General features: G+C 35.0%; 2 protein-coding genes across 2 annotated transcripts; both read right to left on the bottom strand.

Annotated features, from left to right (window-relative positions):
* Window positions 1–9,141: 9,141 nt before the first annotated feature.
* Window positions 9,142–11,452, bottom strand: LOC132550277 (thyroglobulin-like). Its single transcript, XM_060214325.1, has 4 exons — window positions 11,398–11,452; window positions 10,697–10,856; window positions 10,284–10,360; window positions 9,142–9,329 (listed from the first exon to the last, which is right to left on the bottom strand). Exons 1-4 carry the CDS (start codon window positions 11,450–11,452, stop codon window positions 9,142–9,144), a joined length of 480 nt encoding a protein of 159 aa, XP_060070308.1.
* Window positions 11,453–19,140: 7,688 nt separating this feature from the next.
* LOC132549720 (thyroglobulin-like) lies at window positions 19,141–22,030 on the bottom strand. Its single transcript, XM_060213678.1, has 4 exons — window positions 21,955–22,030; window positions 21,640–21,826; window positions 20,361–20,440; window positions 19,141–19,328 (listed from the first exon to the last, which is right to left on the bottom strand). Exons 1-4 carry the CDS (start codon window positions 22,028–22,030, stop codon window positions 19,141–19,143), a joined length of 531 nt encoding a protein of 176 aa, XP_060069661.1.
* Window positions 22,031–23,803: the final 1,773 nt, after the last annotated feature.

Raw genomic sequence — 23,803 nt, 5'->3', positions numbered from 1 at the left:
GTCTGCCTATTTATGGCAGAGACCCTTTCCCAGTAAGTCTGCCTATTTAGATTCTCGTTCGAAAAGAGTAAATTGTATGCATTGTTTGTATTCCATCCATTCGTCCAATATGCCAATGTAGATGATTGGACATTATCTGATGCTACTCTTCAGTTTCGGAGATATTAAAAAATTGACCTCTTTATATTATCGGATTACTCTCTCGTGGCCTGTTGGTTATATATACTTGTAAGAACCAGTGACGGTAACTGGAATACGTATCATTATTCACCGTTATATCCTAATGAAGATTATAGTGACTTTTTAGGCTTTGACTGACTGTTGCTCGACTGAGAGATACACGCTATTTTTTGCACGGAAAAGATAAGTAATACTTTATCTGACGATATAAATGTTGTGCAGTCGTTTCGTCTCTACACCCGTCAGTACGTGAATACCCAAGTCCGCACCAAACCTTTAACGTAAACTCAACACATCGACTTGACATCTTGCTTTTATTTGGAGGTTCCTTGGTCGAGTGTATTTATTCTGAAGAATCGTATTTCAACATTTTTCGGCAGGACATTGTAAATAGAGTTAGGTGACTAGGTATTATATATATGTCGGTATGTCTCCACAGTCCATCAGAGAAATAGTGACATATAGATTTAGGTGATTAAGTATTTAATACATGTCGGTATGTCTCCACAGAGAAATAGTGACATATAGAGTTAGGTCATTAAGTATTTAACACATGTCGGTATATCTCAACAGTCCATCAGTGAAATAGTGACTTATAGAGTTAGGTGATTAAGTATTAAATACATGTCGGTATGTCTCCACAGAGAAATAGTGACATATAGAGTTAGGTGATTAAGTATTTAATACATGTCGGTATGTCTCCACAGAGAAATAGTGACATATAGAGTTAGGTGATTAAGTATTTAATACATGTCGGTATGTCTTCACAGAGAAAAAATGACATATAGAGTTAGGTGATTAAGTATTTAATACATGTCGGTATGTCTTCACAGAGAAATAGTGACATATAGAGTTAGGTGATTAAGTATTTAATACATGTCGGTATATCTCAACAGTCCATCAGTGAAATAGTGACTTATAGAGTTAGGTGATTAAGTATTTAATACATGTCGGTATGTCTCCACAGAGAAATAATGACATATAGAGTTAGGTGATTAAGTATTTAATACATGTCGGTATGTCTCCACAGAGAAATAGTGACATATAGAGTTAGGTGATTAAGTATTTAATACATGTCGGTATATCTCAACAGTCCATCAGTGAAATAGTGACATATAGAGTTAGGTGATTAAGTATTTAATACATGTCGGTATATCTCAACAGTCCATCAGTGAAATAGTGACTTATAGAGTTAGGTGATTAAGTATTTAATACATGTCGGTATGTCTCCACAGAGAAATAATGACATATAGAGTTAGGTGATTAAGTATTTAATACATGTCGGTATATCTCAACAGTCCATCAGAGAAATAGTGACATATAGAGTTAGGTCATTAAGTATTTAACACATGTCGGTATATCTCAACAGTCCATCAGTGAAATAGTGACATATAGAGTTAGGTGATTAAGTATTTAATACATGTCGGTATGTCTCCACAGAGAAATAGTGACATATAGAGTTAGGTGATTAAGTATTTAATACATGTCGGTATGTCTCCACAGAGAAATAGTGACATATAGAGTTAGGTGATTAAGTATTTAATACATGTCGGTATGTCTCAACAGTCCATCAGAGAAATAGTGACATATAGAGTTAGGTCATTAAGTATTTAACACATGTCGGTATATCTCAACAGTCCATCAGTGAAATAGTGACATATAGAGTTAGGTGATTAAGTATTTAATACATGTCGGTATGTCTCCACAGAGAAATAGTGACATATAGAGTTAGGTGATTAAGTATTTAATACATGTCGGTATGTCTCCACAGAGAAATAGTGACATATAGAGTTAGGTGATTAAGTATTTAATACATGTCGGTATGTCTCAACAGTCCATCAGAGAAATAGTGACATATAGAGTTAGGTCATTAAGTATTTAATACATGTCGGTATGTCTCCACAGAGAAATAGTGACATATAGAGTTAGGTGATTAAGTATTTAATACATGTCGGTATGTCTCCACAGAGAAATAGTGACATATAGAGTTAGGTGATTAAGTATTTAATACATGTCGGTATGTCTCCACAGAGAAATAATGACATATAGAGTTAGGTGATTAAGTATTTAATACATGTCGGTATGTCTCCACAGAGAAATAGTGACATATAGAGTTAGGTGATTAAGTATTTAATACATGTCGGTATATCTCAACAGTCCATCAGAGAAATAGTGACATATAGAGTTAGGTCATTAAGTATTTAATACATGTCGGTATATCTCAACAGTCCATCAGTGAAATAGTGACATATAGAGTTAGGTGATTAAGTATTTAATACATGTCGGTATGTCTCCACAGAGAAATAGTGACATATAGAGTTAGGTCATTAAGTATTTAATACATGTCGGTATATCTCAACAGTCCATCAGTGAAATAGTGACATATAGAGTTAGGTGATTAAGTATTTAATACATGTCGGTATATCTCCGCAGAGAAATAGTGACATATAGAGTTAGGTGATTAAGTATTTAATACATGTCGGTATATCTCAACAGTCCATCAGTGAAATAGTGACATATAGAGTTAGGTGATTAAGTATTTAATACATGTCAGTATATCTCAACAGTCCATCAGTGAAATAGTGACTTATAGAGTTCGGTGATTAAGTATTTAATACATGTCGGTATATCTCAACAGTCCATCAGAGAAATAGTGACATATGGAGTTAGTTCATTAAGTATTTAATACATGTCGGTATATCTCAACAGTCCATCAATGAAATAGTGACATATAGAGTTAGGTGATTAAGTATTTAATACATGTCGGTATGTCTCCACAGAGAAATAGTGACATATAGAATTAGGTGATTAAGTATTTAATACATGTCGGTATGTCTCAACAGTCCATCAGTGAAATAGTGACATATAGAGTTAGGTGATGAAGTATTTAATACATGTCGGTATGTCTCCACAGAGAAATAGTGACATATAGAGTTAGGTGATTAAGTATTTAATACATGTCGGTATGTCTCCACAGAGAAATAGTGACATATACAGTTAGGTGAATAAGTATTTAATACATGTCGGTATGTCTCCACAGAGAAATAGTGACATATAGAGTTAGGTGATTAAGTATTTAATACATGTCGGTATGTCTCCGCAGAGAAATAGTGACATATAGAGTTAGGTGATTAAGTATTTAATACATGTCGGTATGTCTCCACAGAGAAATAGTGACATATAGAGTTAGGCGATTAAGTATTTAATACATGTCGGTATGTCTCCACAGAGAAATAGTGACATATAGAGTTAGGTGATTAAGTATTTAATACATGTCGGTATATCTCAACAGTCCATCAGAGAAATAGTGACATATAGAGTTAGGTCATTAAGTATTTAATACATGTCAGTATATCTCAACAGTCCATCAGTGAAATAGTGACATATAGAGTTAGGTGATTAAGTATTTAATACATGTCGGTATGTCTCCACAGAGAAATAGTGACATATAGAGTTAGGTGATTAAGTATTTAATACATGTCGGTATGTCTCCACAGAGAAATAGTGACATATAGAGTTAGGTGATTAAGTATTTAATACATGTCGGTATGTCTCCACAGAGAAATAGTGACATATAGAGTTAGGTGATTAAGTATTTTTATACATTTTTGCTGGAATTTATCTATACATCAGAACATTCAACATAGCAACTTTATTCGCCTCTTTATAAATTTAGAAGTGGATTGTAAACGAGGCTTAATCAGGGGAAAGCACTCTAATTGACTCGGTCTGAAATGTTCACAAATGAGCCATCCCTGAGTTAATATGTACATGTTCGCTTGTGAAATTTAAATCAATAGTATTTATACTTGCAACGCTTAATCTCTAGATGCAACTTAACAAACACAATGTTTTTATTTATCAATATCTACGAATGGCGAGTAGACAAGAGTATATTTTAATGTCACTTAAACCAGATGTAAATGTTCGCTTACAATCCTAAATGTATATAAACACAACAATGTAACGAGATATCTAAGCGATCTAGATATGATGTGACATGCTTTTTGTATTTGCAAAGAGTGAACTTAAATATTAATTTGATCCTTTACTCTTTAAACTATTTTGTTGTCAATAATGCCAAGGCAGCGCTATCCTATATCATCCGATAGAATAATATTTGGTAGCTTAATTGAATCAGCAATTGCTGTAACGATGTGTTTAAGTTTTAAATGCTTCAATAAAATATGTGCTATATTAATCATCATTTTCTATGCTTACGCCAAAGTGTTTTTAAATAAGGGTAACTACACGCTTAATTTGGCGTGCTATGTACCAAGCAATATGTAATTACCTCAATGTCAATACCCAACGATACAGTACAGAAAATAACACCTAGTCTTGTACCCTTCCTGTGTAAATCCACTTGTAAAGGTCTAGTCAAATCTAGCTATTTCTTGGTAGTGGTATTGTCAATTATAAAATGATAAATTGAAAGGATATGTCTTATATTTGGTAGTAGGGCAGTGAAATCTTTGCCTGAAGTGCAGATTCTTTACTGTGGAAACCGAATAGAAATCTGGTTTTATGAGTGTTGTGTTAATTTTAGTGTTGCTGCATAGACTATCAGAATGTCAAAAATGCTTTCAAATGCTAAATAGAAAAAATAAATCCGTAAATCCTTCAAGATGATATCTTGTTATTTGTGAAAGAAATGAATAGTAACTATAGCAACAATATGCCGTTTGTGAGTTTCTCATTTGCATATTCATGATGACGACGACGACGATGATGATAATAGAAAAATTGACGATGATGATGATGATGATGACGATGACGATGATGATGATGATGATGATGATGATGATGATGATGATCTAGTGCTGTGATTATGTAGTGTATTTAAAAATATTGAAAAAAAGAAAGACATGTTTATTTGAATATAAGTATACTGCTTAATCAATTATCGAAGCGCCCTCTGTTAGCTGGAAGGCACAAACAAGAATGAAATGGGGATATGAACACCGGATATGGAATATCAGGTCTTTGCGGTAAGTCCACTGGTCTGACGAAAGCCGGTTTTTATTTTGTCCTACAAACGGAAGGGTCCATGTATGGAGACCAAGAGGTCTGCCTGTCACCAGACTCTCATTCTTTGCATAACTGCATTTGATGATGGCGGTGTCACATTTTTTCCTCTGAACTGTAAACTTTGCTTACATGCCCTTGGAGGAACTGTAAACGGACAAAACTCCCGTAACAGATATTTCGGCCTTTCGTAGTTAAGCATTTTGATGCTCAACCATGGACAGTAAGGTCTATAAAAACATCAAGAAAATACCAACATGGCAACATAATCATAATTCAAACTCAAATCCAATAAAACTAGGGCAAAATATGAACAAAAGAAACATTTACACGAGGACTCCGGAAAACGTACAAAGAGAATAAGACCAGGTGTTCAGGAAGAGTTAGCGTCTTCTGCTTCATCGACCTGTCATGTAAACCTTGGTCAATCCATGTGAATGATGTCTTAAATGAGAACAATGTATACAACAAGGGACCGAACAGGCCACCTAACGAGCATCAAACACGTCCAGCTTCAGTCAGTTGATGACTTCTTGCACGAAAATCGTGATAATGAGAAGAGGTCCTAATGAATGGCAATACTAAAACATACTGAGTCCGCCTATAGTAAGACCATCTTCAACACGAAAAGATGCAGACCCTCTCATGGCCTTTAGTGTCGCTAGGCGTGAACCCGATTGAGCATGTTTGGTACTATCTCCGACAAAAGTCAATGTATGGGATCCATACCAAATGCCAAACAGTTGGAGAATTATCATGGGAAGAGGTTTTGGAAATGAGTCCTCAAAACCAATCTTCTGCAATATAAATGTACATATGTAGGTTTGCAGGCAATGAATAGAAAGTGGAAATTCAACGGCAGGAAATTGAAACCGTTACGCTTATCATACAGGAAGTTGAAATTGAACCTGTAAATTTAGATACAAAGCGTCATATGAGAAAAAAACGGAAGAAACAAAATTAGTGTCAACCTCAAAATTGTTAAAACGGGTGTGAAATACGGAAAAAAACAGGGGAATTTGAATAGGTACCCCGGAAGTTTGAATCTTGGTTAGATAACGAATACGTTTACAAGAACGAATCCACTTTAATAAGGTGATATATTATCTCCCGGATCTCACGGATATACAACATAGAATATTTCCCCGTTGAGATTATGTGTTGACCTTAAAACTTCCTGATAACATTAATCACCATACATCTCTCGTTCGTTTTTGTTGTAACCTGTCAGCAGCAGCTGTCTCCCGAGTAAGCACTGAGAACGATTACAATATTGATACAGTATGATACATACAACACGGAAATGCTGTTGAGATCCGTCTCGCCAGGCTTTGGTCAATAAGTACAGATTTCACACCAATGTCAATTTTTTCATACTCAAAATTTAAAACAACAACTGCACGAACATTTTTGCTCTATTCGCGACTGCTTGAAGTTAACTATTGTTCTATACTGTTATTAAACACTTTGAAATACTGACCAAGCATGATACGACTTAGATTTGCTTTAACCTCAAGTGAATGATATAACATGACATACTATCAAGCAACACATACAACTTTGATGACGAAACAGAAAGGGAAGAAGCAAGGCAATCTAAATCCAGCACTATTGAATGTCGGATCAAGTCTGGAAAATCTATTTCTATTCTAGGATGCTGCAACCGAGGAACAACTCTATATACTGACTGACCTGTAGTCGTGACGTACCATCATGACAGGTGTGGCTCCCAAACAGAGTCACCTATGGTTACAGAACGGTCGCTATCTTTTAAACAAAATCACCTTTTGGTCACAGAACAGTTGCTGAATACTTAAGCCCTAACATAATAACCAAATCACATCAGTTTGTCGGACGGTTTTGATAGAGATTGGAATCGTTATGACAGATTGATTAACAGAAGGCATTCGATAAACTGAATCATAAAGGTAATTCGTCCTTCTAGAACTCGTCAGAAATGCCAAGGGCCTTAATTGTGAAGCCTTGGATGAGGAAAATCCTAACTAATCGAAAGTCCAAACAGAGGTTGGGGAGATGCATTAGACACATAATGGAATTGATCTTGTAATTTCGTGATATCAGATAATTTGGAATATTCTGTTCTTCTTTGATGTCAGGTTTAAATTATCGCCCTGTCTATAAGTGATGTCAGGAGTCTACCAAACTATTGATACTTAAATGGCAATGATGCAAACATTTTGTCAAAATAATTATTTTAAAGGAAAGATAGGAAAATGGACCTTTAATATTGGATAACTAAGAAAAATATTTACAATGTTGTTCGGAAAGAGAGATAGAGTCGATAAGGCATTGACATTAATTTTAGGAAGTTTTGGAAATAGAGACACGTACGATAATGAAAGCTGGTTGCTTTGAGCATCAAATGATTGTGCCTTGCTGATCACTGACGTTTTAATCTCTTGAATGATAATAGATGTCACTTTAAAGATTTATATAAAATTTCGTGACTTCTCACGAATTTTACCTGATAATGTAATCACGAAATTCCTAATGATAAAGTAGATCCAATATCATACGACATATGTGCATATATCAGTTTATTGTCTGGATTATACTGCATTCCTTTATACTAACAACTTCTGTGTGCATAGTACCTCAAATAGATCAACCAGTGTATTTTAATTAATTGAAAGTGAATTCCGGCGTTTGTTTACAATATCAAATCTACATTACTCTCTAAACAGAGTAAGTAAGGTAAAAGTGGAGACTGCGTGGCTGTAATTCATGGGAAATTTGAAAATATATTCTGGTTAATAGTATGCGCAAGATATCCAGTTTAAGTGGTTCGTTCGATTTTGTAAATCCCTTGACCGCCATAAAGGGTTTATTATTTTTTTTTAATCATTGTTACTGATTAGATTTCCATCGTTGATTATAATTTCTTTTTATTACCTCCTGTGAGAGAATTTGGTTTTATGTTGATGATACATAATATTCGTCATCACAAGATTTGATAGATATATTTATTTTAACATTGAAGTATTGCTTTTAATACTTGATCATTCAGGATGAAGCTAAAATATTTTGCCATTTAATCTAAAAAAAAAAAAAAAAAATAGCCAAATTCCTAATCAATAATTTTTGTGATAGTGATCTCATTGAGAAAATATTCTATCTATTTGTGCGATATGAAGCTGGGTGTGTTTAATGCTCCATTGTTTGCCTGATGGTTCCGTTTTGTATACCTTGCACTCATTTGAGAATCTGACATTACTTACTTGGATTTAAAAAGGTTTACATGGCGGGAGTTGTCGATGAAGGAGAAGACGCTTGCTCTTCCGGAACACATGATCTTATTCTCCTTGTACTGTTTTAGGAGTCTCTGTGTAAATGTTTCTCTTGTTCATATTTTGCCCTAGTTTTATTGAATTTGAATTTGGATTATGATTATGTTGATATTTTAGTATGCTCTTGTATGGCGGGAGTTGTCGATGAAGGAGAAGACGCTTGCTCTTCCGGAACACATGATCTTATTCTCCTTGTACTGTTTTAGGAGTCTCTGTGTAAATGTTTCTCTTGTTCATATTTTGCCCTAGTTTTATTGAATTTGAATTTGGATTATGATTATGTTGATATTTTAGTATGCTCTTGTATGTTTAGCCTATAGCTTTATCTGATTGAATGATTGAATCATTCTTGTTCGAAAATGTTACATCAGACGTCACTTGTTTGAAAATTGATATTTGGTGTAATACAATATAAATAAGATATACTCATTTATCAACATCATGAGAATTAAATTCCCCGTTTTTTTTGTTTTTTTTTTCCGGGGGGTGGGGGTGGGGGGTTCTGTTGTTTTTTTTGTTTTTTTGTTTTTTTTCTTTTTTTTTCTGTTTCAAAATACGGTATCTCTCATAAAGAAATAAATACAACCATCAAAATTTTAAACACACATATAACTTTATTAGACGTCTAACAGTTGAGCCGGTCTTGTGAACCAATGTTGGCTGTTTCTGGTCCAACCTGGTTACCTTGGTAGTCCACACAGTAACAGACACTTCCGGTACACTGGATTGGATTGTAACTGCCTATCGGGTTACAATCGAAGAACTTGCCATACATTTTCTTTAGAGAATACTCGTGTTTCCTTCGTGCACATGCTGGAATAAATAAAATGATATTTCGTGGCTTTATAGGTTAAATACAGTTCGTATCGTTCAAGAAACCAGTCCTTAAATCTCGCCGAAAAACGAGAATATCACAAACTAGATTTGGTTCACGTGCATATCTTCAATGTGTGCAAGGAAAAAAAGGTTGATTACTTCAGTTTGGAGGTATATAATCAACATAGAAATTGACATAAATTTCCACCAGCAACTGGCAATATTTATCTTAGAGTACAAAGTATGATAAGCACATAATGTAAATTTAGACTATGGAAAAGTCAGACATCATTGTTCTGAAGAGGTAAATTAACAACAGGAAGATTTAAAAAATGACACTTGTCATTTGGTTAAAATTAAACTATTCCATTAAATAACATTTGGGTTAAGATCGAAGTAGTGTTGTGATCCAGAAAAAAAATCACTTTGTACTTGGTTTCAAGTTAGAATTCATATTTGTTAAAAAAAATGAATAACTATTAGTGACTATAACCCGCGAGAATAACATTCATATAAAATAGACCTGATTCTTATTTTTATATTTTCAAGGATGACAGGGAGTGTCTAATTCATACATTGCGCGATCTAGTCTTCTATGTCAATTTTTCATGTATATTTTTTTTCGATTTTTTAAAATTCCATTTTCAAACAATGTTCCTCAAAGTATCTAGATGGTGTTGTCTTTGTTTTGGTTTTATTTATTTATTTGAAAGATAATTGATTTCGAAAACATAATTACGATTGGGTTAATCATTTTAAAAGGGCGATTTGTGTGTGTCTTTTTTTTTAAAACAAACTACGCTTTTGGAGTACACACCAAGCTCTACTACAGTCCCTTATGACAAAAATATATTTGATTTTTATATATGGTATAACGAAGGACGTTATCGTTAATGGAAGATTGGGAAAGGAACAACTGTTATCTACAGAGGACCCCAAATGTCTACATACCACAGTCCGATTTGTATGCGAAGCCAATACTGAAATCCTCCGTGAGTTTGGAACCCTCAGCGGTTACACATTTACACCTACAAATGATAATAGTGACATTCAGTCAGCACTCCACATACCACTATAACCATACACCTATGGAAAACTCAGTTACATAAAAGTATTTTTGTCATTCTATAACACATTAACGCATATAGAAAGATCTATTGGCTTTCAAAAGTTACTTATTTATCAGTTGAAATTGAAATCACGTTCGTCGACGCATCGCTTTTGATGTTACAGTAACAAGATATTGTCAAAATGTATTGAAGACGTGATATGAACTTTAAAACACAATACAACTAGTTAGAAAGGATAAAATCAGTATAAACACTATTTGCAAGACAAAGAGTTTTCAAAATATGGCTACTCACACAGATCCAAGACACTGACGAGGGGCATAGGTGCCGTCTACCAGGCAATCAGGTTTCATGTACCCAACTGGAGGCATGCCATTATTTTGAGCCGTAAGTTCTGCAATCTCAGCCTCGATTGCGGCGAGTTCCATTTCGCAAGTCACCGGTAGGGAAACCCCTGAGAGAGCATTAGCACAGTTAATATTGAGCTTGGGTTGGAGTTCAAGATTGATAATGATATCTTATCAGGCCAAAAAAACTTCCAACATGACAACATAATTCAAAACCAAATTCCATAACACTACGGCAATAAATGAACAAGAGAAAGATCTGCACGGAGACTTCTAAAAAAGGGGGGAATAAAACCTGGTGCTCCGGAAGAGTAAGCGTTTAAAACAGATTCAAAAACGATCATCAATCCCAATCCCCTTTTGTGCCAGAAAACGAATTGTAGTTGTGCGAGTCTGTGCTGACACACTTTGTAAAGCTTAAATAAATTTGGTTGCACAAGGGTTTTAAAACCAATAGCATGTTATTGTTTTTTTGGGTTTTTTTTAAAACTTATCTCGTTTCAAACAAATGAAATGGCTGTTGAACTCTATTCTTGATACATGAATTTAACTTAAACGTTCACCAAAGAGTGTGGAATACTGAAAGCATTTGATAAGACAAAGATTGGCTTTAACCTGAAGGGAACGATACGTGTTAATAATACTAACCGGCAGCAAAGGCAACGATGAAAGCGAGGAGAACGGTAAGTATGGCAATCTTCATCTTGTACACTAGAGTGTTGTATCCTGTCTGAACGGTGTATCTGGTCTGTGATGCTGCAACGGAGAAACACCTTTATATACAGACTGACCTGCTGTCGCCACGTACCCACATAACAGATGCAGGTAGGTGATAGATTTATTAATTAAGTGCCCTGTGGACATGCAGTCGTCAGCAGTTTGATCCCAGATATACAAACGTTAACGTGTAGTGATACTGAAGTAGATATGGTTAAAACATCCTGTTAATATTACAATTGCCATTCATGTAACGGAAACTCATTTAAGTCCAGTCTCCAGTGTAGACCTGTCCCTTCCTTGGACAAAAGATCTTCCTCTAGCGTCCAATGAATCGTGTTACGCACAGTCCGAAAGCAAGTTTGACTTTTCTGTTGCTCTAACAGTTATGATAACAGACATTTTAAATCCATGACAACTAGATACCATAATTATTGAAACATTTTTGACAGTAACTGTGAACTCCAAATTATTTACCATTTTAATCCATCTATAACAGCATCCCAACTTTTATTAATAATTAGTCACCTCATTTATAATTTCATGACAGGTTCTAATGTATCTGTATTGTTACATGGTTCAAAACATATCCAGCTCAAAATTTCCTTATATTGAAAATTATTCATTAATAGAACAATGTAAAAAGTTGATGTCACCGTTGACATTTATTTCGGAACATTTCTGAGACGCCTCCTATATTTCAATAATTTAGAAAAACTCGAATATATAGCTTTATTCATTGTTATGTTAAACTGATTGCTTAAGATTGAAAGGTGCGGAGGTGCCAATCAGTTTGAGCAATTCATTATCATTTAAATTTACTTAGTATTAAAAATGCGTTAATCTTTAAGATATATGCATCATAAATGTTGCTTTTTTTAAATAATGGAATACCGATTACTTAGTGGGGTTTTTTTGTTGTTTTTTTTTTTAATTTTGTTGTTATTGTAAATGTTTATATTTACATGTTGTTCATCTCTTTATATATTAATGTTGAATAGTTGATATTTTATCCATTCTTATAAATATAACTTTTAATGTTTCTATATGTTTTGTCTGTGAGTACTAGATTAGTTAACAATATCAACTTTTCAAAAATTTATTATCGTATTTTCAACATATCGGCAATAACATGTATCATGAGAAAGGCAGATACAGAGTAGAAATGCAAAATATACACGTTGAGAGAGAGAGAGACAGACAGACAAAGACAGACACAGAGAGAGAGACAGAGAGACAGACAGACAGACAGACACAGAGAGAGAGAGAGAGAGAGAGAGAGAGAGAGAGAGAGAGAGAGAGAGAGAGAGAGAGAGAGAGAGACAGACAGACAGAGAGACAAAGAGAGAGAAACAGAGAATCTAGATATGTTGTCAAAGACTTAATACATTACTGTTACCGTGGAAACAGATAACCCTCATCACAAATTTCAGTTTTCCTGACCCAGTGCTCTGAAACCATTCAAGATAATTGCACATAACTTGTTTTTACATTTATTCAGCTTGTAGTATCTTTTGCTATGGAGAAGTTAACCATTAAAATGCTTTAACTGTTACTATGGGAACAGATAGGCCGAATTACAAAGTTCTCTTAAACTGTTCAAGGTAATTACTTGTTACTCGAAACTTTGTACACATATCAAGCTAGTGCTCTAGAAGAAGCTCTCAATTTCAATACTTTGTATGCAACAATTAAAAACTATAAAATAGAAATATTGTAATATTAACATATAAATATGATTGTGCATCTTTCTTTTAAACAGCGGGGCACGGGGATAATGTCAAACTGCGCTATCTTGTCGTCTTTTGTTTTGTTCTTCATTGCCTTCATGTTGTATGATTGTAATCACATGACTTTACATATGGAAACTTTATTATGTCAAATTATAAAAATCACACATTAGTTGTAAGCATTTGAGGGGTTTAACAATGGGATGAAACCTGTATCCCTTCGGGGAATCGAACCCGGACGGCTAGATGAAAGACAATTTGTTACAACTGTGCCGCCAAACCACCGCCTGATCATGATGATGCACTGTTTTCTAGAAGAAGAAGAAGAAGAAGAAGAAGATGATGATGATGATGATGATGATGATGATGATGATGATGATGATGATGATGATGATGATGATGATGATTAATCGGTACATGTGTATGTGCCAATGTTTTGTTAAAATCTTGCGAAACATACAATAAATTTTAAAAATACACTTCAGTGCAGACATGGATCAGGCAGTTCAAAATGTGCATCTTGTTGACCAACTTCATTTCATATAATATTTAGATAATAAATAATATATAGGAAATTCACGGTCAAGTCTTTCCTTTCTTTGTTAACCTTAATTTCACAATTATTACTTAACTCCTCTACAATTAGATTTTAAAAAGTTAAAATAACACTCTAATCCCAACTCACTTCTAATAGCGAACACTTTACGGTATTGTGTGAGGTAATTCAACTCCAACAAACTGGAACTTCATTACCCACAATACACTTACCGCAGCATGCAATGAGAACTGCCGATCTGTTGAATGGATCAAAAATGATTTTGACCGACAAAATATTTTTTAAGCCTTCATCAGTGCTCCAGATAATTTTTTCATGCAATGAGTACGTACTCTCAGATATTGTACTTCAATGCTGAAAACCAAAATCAAATGCTGAAAATCTGAACATTTACCTGTATGAAACATTCTTCTCAACCAGAAACCTCCACCATTATGTATAAAATGTCATTTAGTTGTACTTCTGTGCAATCTAAATTTAAATCACTTGAAACTTAGGATAGAACTCCTTTCAGTGTAGTATTTTCTACGATGATTGTTCAAAGAAAACTTGATAACTGAATAATTGAAGTAACAATTAACTTTTAAACAGTAAAGTGTGTCTAAGAGTTATCGATTACTGATAGCTGGGCCCTCTTTTGCCCTAGGCTTGTACCTCTGCATCAGCCTGGCCTTACGCCTTCTCTTCTTTGCAAGCCACATCTTGACAGGTTTGGTGAAGTCAAATGCTTCAAGCTCTTTCTTACACATGTGTATAGTTATCAGTGTTTCAACACTTTCTGTCTCTTTTGCCTGTTCTGTAAGCTAAAGCTTCTCTCACACTCCACACTTTTAACACTAAAGCAAAGTGCAATTTTGCACAACTTAGAGAATTCTGGAAGCAAATCATTGTGACCAGTTATCACTCTAAGGCATAGTATCTATGTTGACAACTCTTTTTAAGCTCCTGCTATCATCCCTTTCAGAACCGGCCACTCCTGCTCTAGTATACCCCTATCCAACAGACTGTCAACATGTGTATCCATGAACCAGATTACTTATTCCTAGCTTTGTTTGTTTGGCTGTACAGTAAAAGTCTGAAACACATTCCAGGGCTTCTTCTGCTTCTTTTGCTGAAACACTGTTAGTTGTGATTGGTTCAAGAAGAATATCACTGCCTTTCTTACAAAACATGTGCCTGATATTCTTCTTCAGAGAATTCAGGTAGATGTCTCTCAAGCTCTGAAACTCTTGGTCAATATTTGGACTATATTTTCTCAACTTCTCATCTTTGAACCTGACCTCATTGTCATTAATCTCTATGTCTGCTTTGATTTTGCTCAGACTTTCCCCATCCTTTTCCTGAATAGATTCCAACTTTGAGATGGTCCCATCCATCAAAGGCTGAATCTCACTGAACAGCAAAGTGTTCGTCTGCAGCTGGCAATTCAACATAGCAATGGTATTGTGGATGTCTAACAGCAACCCTACAAGCAAAATGGTCTTGTATTGAGAGAAGTATTTGAATAACCCATATGCCAATGAATTCCCCTCTGCTGCAAAATATGACAATGTACTCAAGACTGACTTATAGCTCTCAAATACTGCTACAATACGAATTCTAAAACTGGCTTCGTGTTTCTTTATTTTCTAGGCATTCATTTTGGCAATGCTGGTTGTCTCCTGTTGCTTTGAGAAAGTAGACGACAAACTATACCTCTTACCGTCACTTCCTCATTACAGCTGCAAAGGTAAGTAAACAAGTAAAATACAGGAATGGCAGAGAATATTGGTTTTACAGCTACAGTGATTTTGTTGATATTAACATGATACTGAATCATTTGTTGTCTATAAGAAGACCTGCTTTTGGACTGTATATGAATATTTTTTTCGTGTGAATTCTGTAGAAAAAGATAGACATCTTAAATATCTTTTCAGTGCCCTGCATGCCGTGTTTGTGAACAAGTTCTTCAGCTTTTCAGGGTGCTGCATGCCACGTTCGTGAACTAGTTCCTCATCTTTTCATGACCCTGCATGCTACGTTCGTGAACTAGTTCTTCAGCTTTTCAGGGTGCTGCATGCCACGTTCGTGAACTAGTTCTTCAACTTTTCATGACCCTGCATGCCACGTTCGTGAACTAGTTCTTCAACTTTTCATGACCCTGCATGCCATGTTCGTGAACTAGTTCTTCAACTTTTCATGACCCTGCATGCCACGTTCGTGAACTAGTTCTTCAACTTTTCAGTGCCCTGCATGCCATGTTCGTGAACTAGTTCTTAAGCTTTTCAACGCCTGGCCCGTCACGTTTTCTATACTAGCTGTTCAGCTTTTTTAAGGCTGTATGCCACGTTTTTTTTATCTTCCTTAGTCGCCCCTAAGATATCACAATTTTCCGTTTAACATTCCTATTGAAATGCAGATGGCCAGAACAGCTGTTCGATATAGTGTCATTCCTTATTTGGCGTTTTCTTATCTAACTTCAAATTTGTATTCAAATATGCTTTTATCATGTGAGTCTTTAAGTGACACATACTCAAAGTGAATATTTTTTAATCAATTTCCATGCCGATTTCAAACGAATCTAATCTACACAGAATGGCATGTATTTCAATATCTTCCAATTATGTATCCATGAAGATATCATTTAATTTAGAGGTAGCTGTACAATTTTAAAACAAAATTGTTTTCCGTAGGGAAACATTCAACTCCGGCAGTAGAGAACCCTTGTAATAAGCCAATGGACAAGCAACAGCGGCGACGACGAAGGCAGCTTCAACTTAAAAGTAAAGCATACGGCGTTCTGAAGGGATGGACAATCCTGGTACTTTACCTGTGTGTTGTACTGACAATAACCTCACATCAGAAGATTAATGAGAGGTATCTACGAAACACCTATATCTCCACCATCTTACGACCTTCACAAGGGGTAACAGGATTTTTGGCACGAGATTATTGCATAGCCATAGCTAAAATATTCTAGAGAAAAATTACTTATAAAATTTACAGTTCACGATTTCCAGTTGTAGCTACTTATCGTTTTCACAGCATCAGATCTTTCAAAACGAAAATCTCACTATAGACAATATAACAAGAGATCACTAAAGAACGATAAAAAATGGTTATCTGTTATCGGGATCTTAAGCCAAACTTCAAATTCAATGGGAAAAATTTGAAAAAAAGGAAAATTTATGTGGAGACTCCTGGAACAGTAAAAGGATAATAAGACCTGGTGTTCCGTACTCTGCTTCATCGACGACGCCCGCCATGTAAGCATTGGTCAATCCAAGTAAGTCACTTTCTCAGTTGAGAGCTAATATGCAACAACGGACCACAAACAGGCAAACTAACGGGGATCAACCACGTCCAGCTTCATATCGAACAAATTGAATATTGAAACCCTGTGTTGTGAAAAGTGTGATAATTGTGATAAAGGGAACAGGTCGTTGAATATCAAATAAGCTAAGATATGTACACATCAAAGGTTGGGGACACAGGTAAATATATATAATGTTTTGTCAGCAATTAACACAATGAAAACAAGAGGTTTTTATGAAACACTATACCTCAGGTTGCAACAAAATTCTGAAGTGAGATATTAAAACTGTACTGTGTAAAACTTGTGCTATTTGCATGCACATTTTTGCTTTCATTGTGATGATTTACTGATTGTTTTTACTTTCAAATGTATGTCAAAGGTCATGTAGGACAAAGATCATGTAGGTCAAAGATCACATGGTCAAAAAGGTTTCGTCACAAGGAATACACATGCCAACAATGAAAGCCATAACTCCGATTATGCAATAGTTGTGGCCAATGTTCATTTTCATCAAATGTAAGGTCACGGTCAAGGTCACATGGTTAACACTTTTGGTACCACCGGTAAGGTATTATCACTAGGACACACATGTCAAATATGAAAGCCCTAACTCTTATGGTTCAAAAGTTATGGGCAAGGTTAATGTTGACAACATACAAACAGACAGTACAAAACAAATATGCCCGCAACTGCACACCCGAGGGCATTCAGGTAGGAAAATGATTGCTGATAGCAGAGTTAAAGATATATTGGCCTGTTCTAGTAGTTCTTTGCTACATTCAAGGGTATCTGATATTTGTTTTTTTATATCTCGGATCACAACTGTTGAAGACATATGGTCAGATTTAGAGAATGCGATATTGGCTAAACTGTTTCCCGTTGCGTATAATAATGGAGAAATGATACCTTACCAGTCACAGAGATTTGTAGGCCAATTTACAGGCTAGGTCCAATACGACTTCGCCAGACCAGAGTTACAGGTACTGTGTAAAAACTATGAGAACATTAACACGACGCCGAAACTGACAAACGAGCATTTACATGATACCAGGCATGATTAATCAATTTAAAGATTCATTCAGTTAAAATCCTCGTCTGGTTTTTCACATTTATTTCTAATTTAGGATTTTCACTGGTTGATTTCTAGATTTCAACAATGTAGGTCCCTAACATCGAATCCTAAAAGACAACCAAGCGGTAGGATGCAGTTTCATTATTACTGTAATACATGTGTATCACTGGAGATAATTTCAAAACTCAGTTAAAGGATGTATCAACTCTGCTGACTTTTTGTTTGTAACTTGTTGGAATACGTACATGTGTTGAATTACAAAAATTTAAGTTTATCTTTTTAATATCAGTTCTCTCGCATGATAAAGGGTTAACTTTTGCTTTTTCCTATTTTTAAAAGAAATATATGTGACCTTTTTAGAAAATATTTAATAGTTATTTTTCCCAACTTCAAAGATGCCAAATTATCCGCATTACAAGTTATCAACCCTTCTGTATATTGAGAAGGTATACGTCCTTGTCTATTATGTTTCATATTACAAAACGCAAATTCTACATGTTTGGAATATTTATGTTGACGTAAGGCTGGACGTGTTTGATGCTCGTTAGTTTGCCTGTTGGCTCCATTGTTGTATACCTTGTTCTAATTTGAGAACGTGTCATTACTTACTTACTTACTTTGATAAATGTTTACATTACGGGTGTCGTCGATGAAGCAGAAGACGCTTACTCTTCCATAACACCTCGTCTTATTCTCCAATTTCATTACTGGTATGATTATAACACAAATAATGAACTAGATTCAGATTTTAATTTTAAGTTTTATTTCGGTAAAATGACTTTGAATGTCACGTAAATATCAGTGCCTGTGTGACAATGGTCTGTAGTTCTGTAACGTTTTCGCAACGTGAACGTGAACAAGTAAAACGAAAATTGAAGTACCAATTTATAGTCATGAACAATTCGATTTGTTAGAAGATAATTCGTTCTGTTTGAATATATTGTTGTTTATAAAGCCAGCTCTCTTATATCTAATGCATTACTAAATATGTGTGTCGGTAATATTGTATATTGTGCTGGCGTTAACACTTAAGCGTGTCGATGAGTCCGATGTTCACGGTTTCCTCTCCCAATTGTTCACCTCGTGCGTCTGCACAGAAACAAACGCTTCCGGTGCATTGAATTTGATCAAAGCTTCCAATGTCAGTACAACGAAAAATCTTTCCGACCATTTGTAGCTGCGAATGCTCGTGTTGTTGACGTTTACAGGCTGCAAAAAATAAAGATAAACAAATGTAATGAAGTAATGGGTACCATTAACGCATTCTTATAGTTTTTATATAATAGATAAAAGCATCAAGAAAATACCAGCATGGCAACATAATCATAATTCAAACTCAAATTCCATAAAACCAGGGCAAAATATGACCAAAAGAAAAATTTTAACAGAGACTGCTGCAAAAAGTACAAGTAGAATAAGACCAGGTATTCCGGAAGAGTAAGTGTCATCTTCTTCATTGACGACACTCGCTATGTCAACGTTCGTTTATAAATATTTATATGTTTGTAAATATTGATTTTTTAAAAAAAATTATTTTTTAAGCCCCATTTATGCCCAAATTGTCACTCAAAAGCAATATCACTGATTTCATAAATTTACAATACTTAAAACTGATTACCAACACTGATGCATACATGTACTTAAAACAGTATACCATACGAATATAACATCATTTTACACTGTATAAGTGTAAATCCGATCTCACAGCACCGAGTGATTCATGTGACACTCGTTCGTTTACCTAAAAAATTTGTCTTTCAAAATCACATATGGTACGTAGTTTGTTCCGTAAATCTTCCGTCTTATTTATAACTGTGCTCTCTTAAAAATACATCGCCGAATTATTAAGTTCCATGTAAGAGATACATGTAAATTAACTTAAAGTCATGAAAAACAGCAAGCGTGGCACTGTAATATGTTCATTCAGATGAATTGTTATCAGTAATTATAGTAAAAAGTGAGCTTTGCTCTAAGATGGCGAAGCGTTTAAGGTAAACGTCAATACTTTTGTCTGTCATATGTTATATTACGGTCACCATTCTTTGGATTAATCATATTGACAACACTATGATTAATTAATCTCACGGTTTTCTATGCGTACAAGCTATGCTGTTTTCAGTTAAGATCTCCTTCGTCAAACGCGTGTGAAAATACCAATATCACTTACTTTAACACCTTAAGACATCGTACTTCAATGCAAAAAGAAAACACATATGTAAATCATCGTAATCATGTACTTACAACAGTCAGTATCAACGGCTTGGGCTTCCGAGAAATCTGTCTTTGTCAAGATAGTTCCATCAGCAGCGACACATCGACAGCTGAAACAGACGCGATATACAAATATATATTAACTGTTACTGCAGCCGACATCTCCAACGTCCCCACTAGTCCAAATACATCAGATTTACATAACTACACAAAGGAGAATCATCAGCAATGAGCTACCTGTAGGATGCAAGCGTCTCGTCCGTTACGTACTAACTAAACGTTTCAAATGACAGACCTTGAGTACAACAAAAGAATACCGGTGTTACGCGGATATCTCCCGAAAACAAATTGCGTGTAATTAAGTATTTTGGATACTGACAATATTGTGGAATGTAAACTTGCATCAATCTTACCTTAAATGGTAATTTAAGTATTTTCAAACCTACATGTAGTTATAAAGTCGATCATTTCCGTTTGGTCTCTTCAGTATAGATAAAGGAATTGCACAGTTAGGATATTATACTCCACACAAACTTTATCGTACATGAATCATGCTTACTGTCTGTGTTGGGGGTCAAAAGAAACTCGGACAAATCCGCTGTGCTCTTTTTGTATGTTCACATCGCGGAGTTGATTATCAGAATTTATCAAAACCAAGAAGAAATGGAAAAGTTCTGCTTGACTTGACCAAGTTGTCTCCCCTAAGCATTGATCTTTAATTACCATCAGACTCAGCGAACTACAGTTAAAATACTAGAATCTAATTTTGTAGGCTGATATTGTATCTCTTATAGAAAGATTTCTGTATATCTTAAATATCACCTGTCAATCCTCAGAATTAGATATAGTCAAATGTGGTATCTGTCAATGAGAATACCAGATAGGTAAAGGGACATAACTCTCTATATGAAATGTTGAACTCTTAAGTTTTTTTTAAGTAAAAACAAAAGTTGTTGAGTGTAATGGAACACATGTGTTGACTGGTGGTTTTACAACAAGACTAAATCATGTTCAATCCGGAGATGAGCCCAACACATTTAAAGCACGATAGATGCTACACCAAACGTTAAATAAAATCTTACGGTGCGGTCCTTCCAAGACCACTGCTGTTAGGTGCGTGAATAATTTTCGATCGTTTTCATCGAAGTAGCTCGCCATAATTGTTGTTTCAACGTGTATTAGATTGAAAAAGCTATCTGAACTTATTTCTTTATTAACATTTTCATTCTTCAGTCTACAGATATAAACGAACATATTATTTAGTTTGCCTACTACGGCAATACTGTATAAGTTATATAGAGATACTTACTGGCCGTACATACACTGGCGAGGAGCGTAAGTGCCATCCTCTAGACATTGAGGTTTGGTTGTTCCGGACGGCCGGACACCTGTTTCCTCCCAAACCTGGTTCTCCAGTTCCTCGATGTAATCATACTCCCTCTGACATGCTTCTGTAGTCTCCTCTGACTCCGGGACGTCTGTCACAGCTATTGGTGCTGGAAATATGCGAACACGTGACATGTATTATACATTTCATAACTTTTTCACAATAATACCAATTAAAACCGGCAAAGAGTTCGCCACAATATATCATAATACTATAATTCAAAAGAAAAACCGGTACCTTCGGTTCCGGAATCTGAATCATCAGCAAAGACGACTCCGATTACGATCATCAGAACTATAATAATACCCTTCATTGTACTTTATATTCTGGTTTGCCTGTTCTATTGAGGTTGTACAATTAATTGGCTGATGAGACTGAAGTGGTGTCCTTAAATACTGACCACTCAGATGGGTAACATCCCTGTTCGACAGGCTGATAAATTACTGACCATGGATGTGTCGCGTGAATAGCGGGGAATGTAGAGGTTTTAAAACAATAAATATCACACTATCGTGTAAATGTTAAATGTCGCAGATAAGTAATGATTTATTATATTCACACATTTCAAAGTGACGTTGAAGGGATACTTCATTTCTGTTTCGTAAATCCTGCCATTATGATTGGACCAGCAAAATAAAGTTATATACAAATGTATATATAATATCACATACTCACTCCGATTCACCAAACGTAGCTTAGGTAGATATGCAAAAAAATATTTTGATATTGGAAAACAAAGTTTATAGAATATATATATAACACATTGTAATCACATTCAAATCCTGAAGCATGCATGATAAACGTGGTGCCCTAGAAACTACTTCAATTAATAAACACCATTCATGCAAGGTATGAAAACTTTTATTCAATAAAGTTTTTTTTTTCTTTTCGTATTAAAAGTTACGAATCATATATAAATTGTGCCGTAGTAATGTTTCTCGCCTTGGCAAAGAGAAAGTAGGTAATGTAGTCGCGGTTTGGAACTCTTTTGAAATGAAGGCGTTATAAGACGTTTTATGTGGGCAACAATTTAAAAATTGCCATTAATCATGTTTTGATTTTGGCTGGAAACGATGATGATCCCTCCTCAAGGAATATTTTCGATCACCAAAGCGTGTTTTTATTATTACATGTATTCTTGTTTTTTACAAGCTCACCGGCGTTAGATATTTAACCATCATTGTAATCTTAAAAGTTTGGAATCAGTTTAATCACTTGGATATTTACAATAATAACAACATTTATTCAACGAACAAGAAACATAAATACATAATAGAGATGTTGGCAAAATATATCCTGAATGAATAATAGTATATTCTGGTAATACTGATTCACTCACCATCAGTAAATTAACAATATTCATTGTAAATGAAATGTTCATTGAAGGGAGATAACTCCAGATGGCATGGATTGTACCTCGTAGAAAGCTCACACACAAACACACACACCCATCCCCCACCCTCCCCGCAATAAAAATATTATTATTATTATATAAATATTTTATTTAATTGAAATCTCATTGTCATTTCAACTTTACCATCTTAATTCATTGAGATACTTTTTTTCTTATTAATATTAATTATATTATGAATATTTGTAGAAGTGGACATGTTTGATTTATCTTCTTTTAGAGAGGTATTCTATTGTCACATTTCTGTCCCTAAAATCTCACGGTGTATGACGAGAGTTTTTTTTTCTCCGACGCGCAGAATCCGATAAAGGACCAATTCATGCACATCCGCCATACCTCCTACAAGATATATCGCCAGGTGTCACAATATTGACGCACTACAATCTATGTTCGCTTTCCATATGTTATGCTAGCTCGTGTGTCGAAATCATCCGTTACACCAGGAGCGATCTGTGTTTCCCCAGGCACATTGTTATTTGTAGATGTTCTGATTTTAAACCTGTAATGGTCAGTCTTGCCCGAGGTATTTCCACATCTGTGATGACCATGCCCGGACGTAGATATCAATACAAACCCTTGATGTTTGTGGACAGGTTACTATCAATTGCATGAAAACGTTGTATTTCTTTTAGCTGCATTAGGCAATCCTCAAACCGATCGTACAGATAAAACCAA

The sequence above is a fragment of the Ylistrum balloti genome, unplaced genomic scaffold, assembly GCF_031769215.1.
Source record: "Ylistrum balloti isolate Yb309-2 unplaced genomic scaffold, AGI_CSIRO_Ybal_v1 Utg369622, whole genome shotgun sequence".
Taxonomy (NCBI): domain Eukaryota; kingdom Metazoa; phylum Mollusca; class Bivalvia; order Pectinida; family Pectinidae; genus Ylistrum; species Ylistrum balloti.
This window is presented reverse-complemented; position numbering and strand designations above follow the sequence as displayed.

Excerpts from the sequence above, each read along its gene's own strand:
- LOC132550277 (XM_060214325.1), bottom strand. The coding sequence starts at position 11,452 with ATGAAGATTGCCATACTTACCGTTCTCCTCGCTTTCATCGTTGCCTTT. Across the intron at positions 10,857-11,397 it reads CATCGTTGCCTTTGCTGCCG|GGGTTTCCCTACCGGTGACT; the intron begins GTTAGTATTATT and ends ATGCTCTCTCAG. Across the intron at positions 10,361-10,696 it reads CGTCAGTGTCTTGGATCTGT|GTGTAAATGTGTAACCGCTG; the intron begins GTGAGTAGCCAT and ends TATCATTTGTAG.
- LOC132549720 (XM_060213678.1), bottom strand. The coding sequence starts at position 22,030 with ATGAAGGGTATTATTATAGTTCTGATGATCGTAATCGGAGTCGTCTTT. Across the intron at positions 21,827-21,954 it reads TTCAGATTCCGGAACCGAAG|CACCAATAGCTGTGACAGAC; the intron begins GTACCGGTTTTT and ends GCATATTTCCAG. Across the intron at positions 19,329-20,360 it reads AGCCGTTGATACTGACTGTT|CCTGTAAACGTCAACAACAC; the intron begins GTAAGTACATGA and ends TATTTTTTGCAG.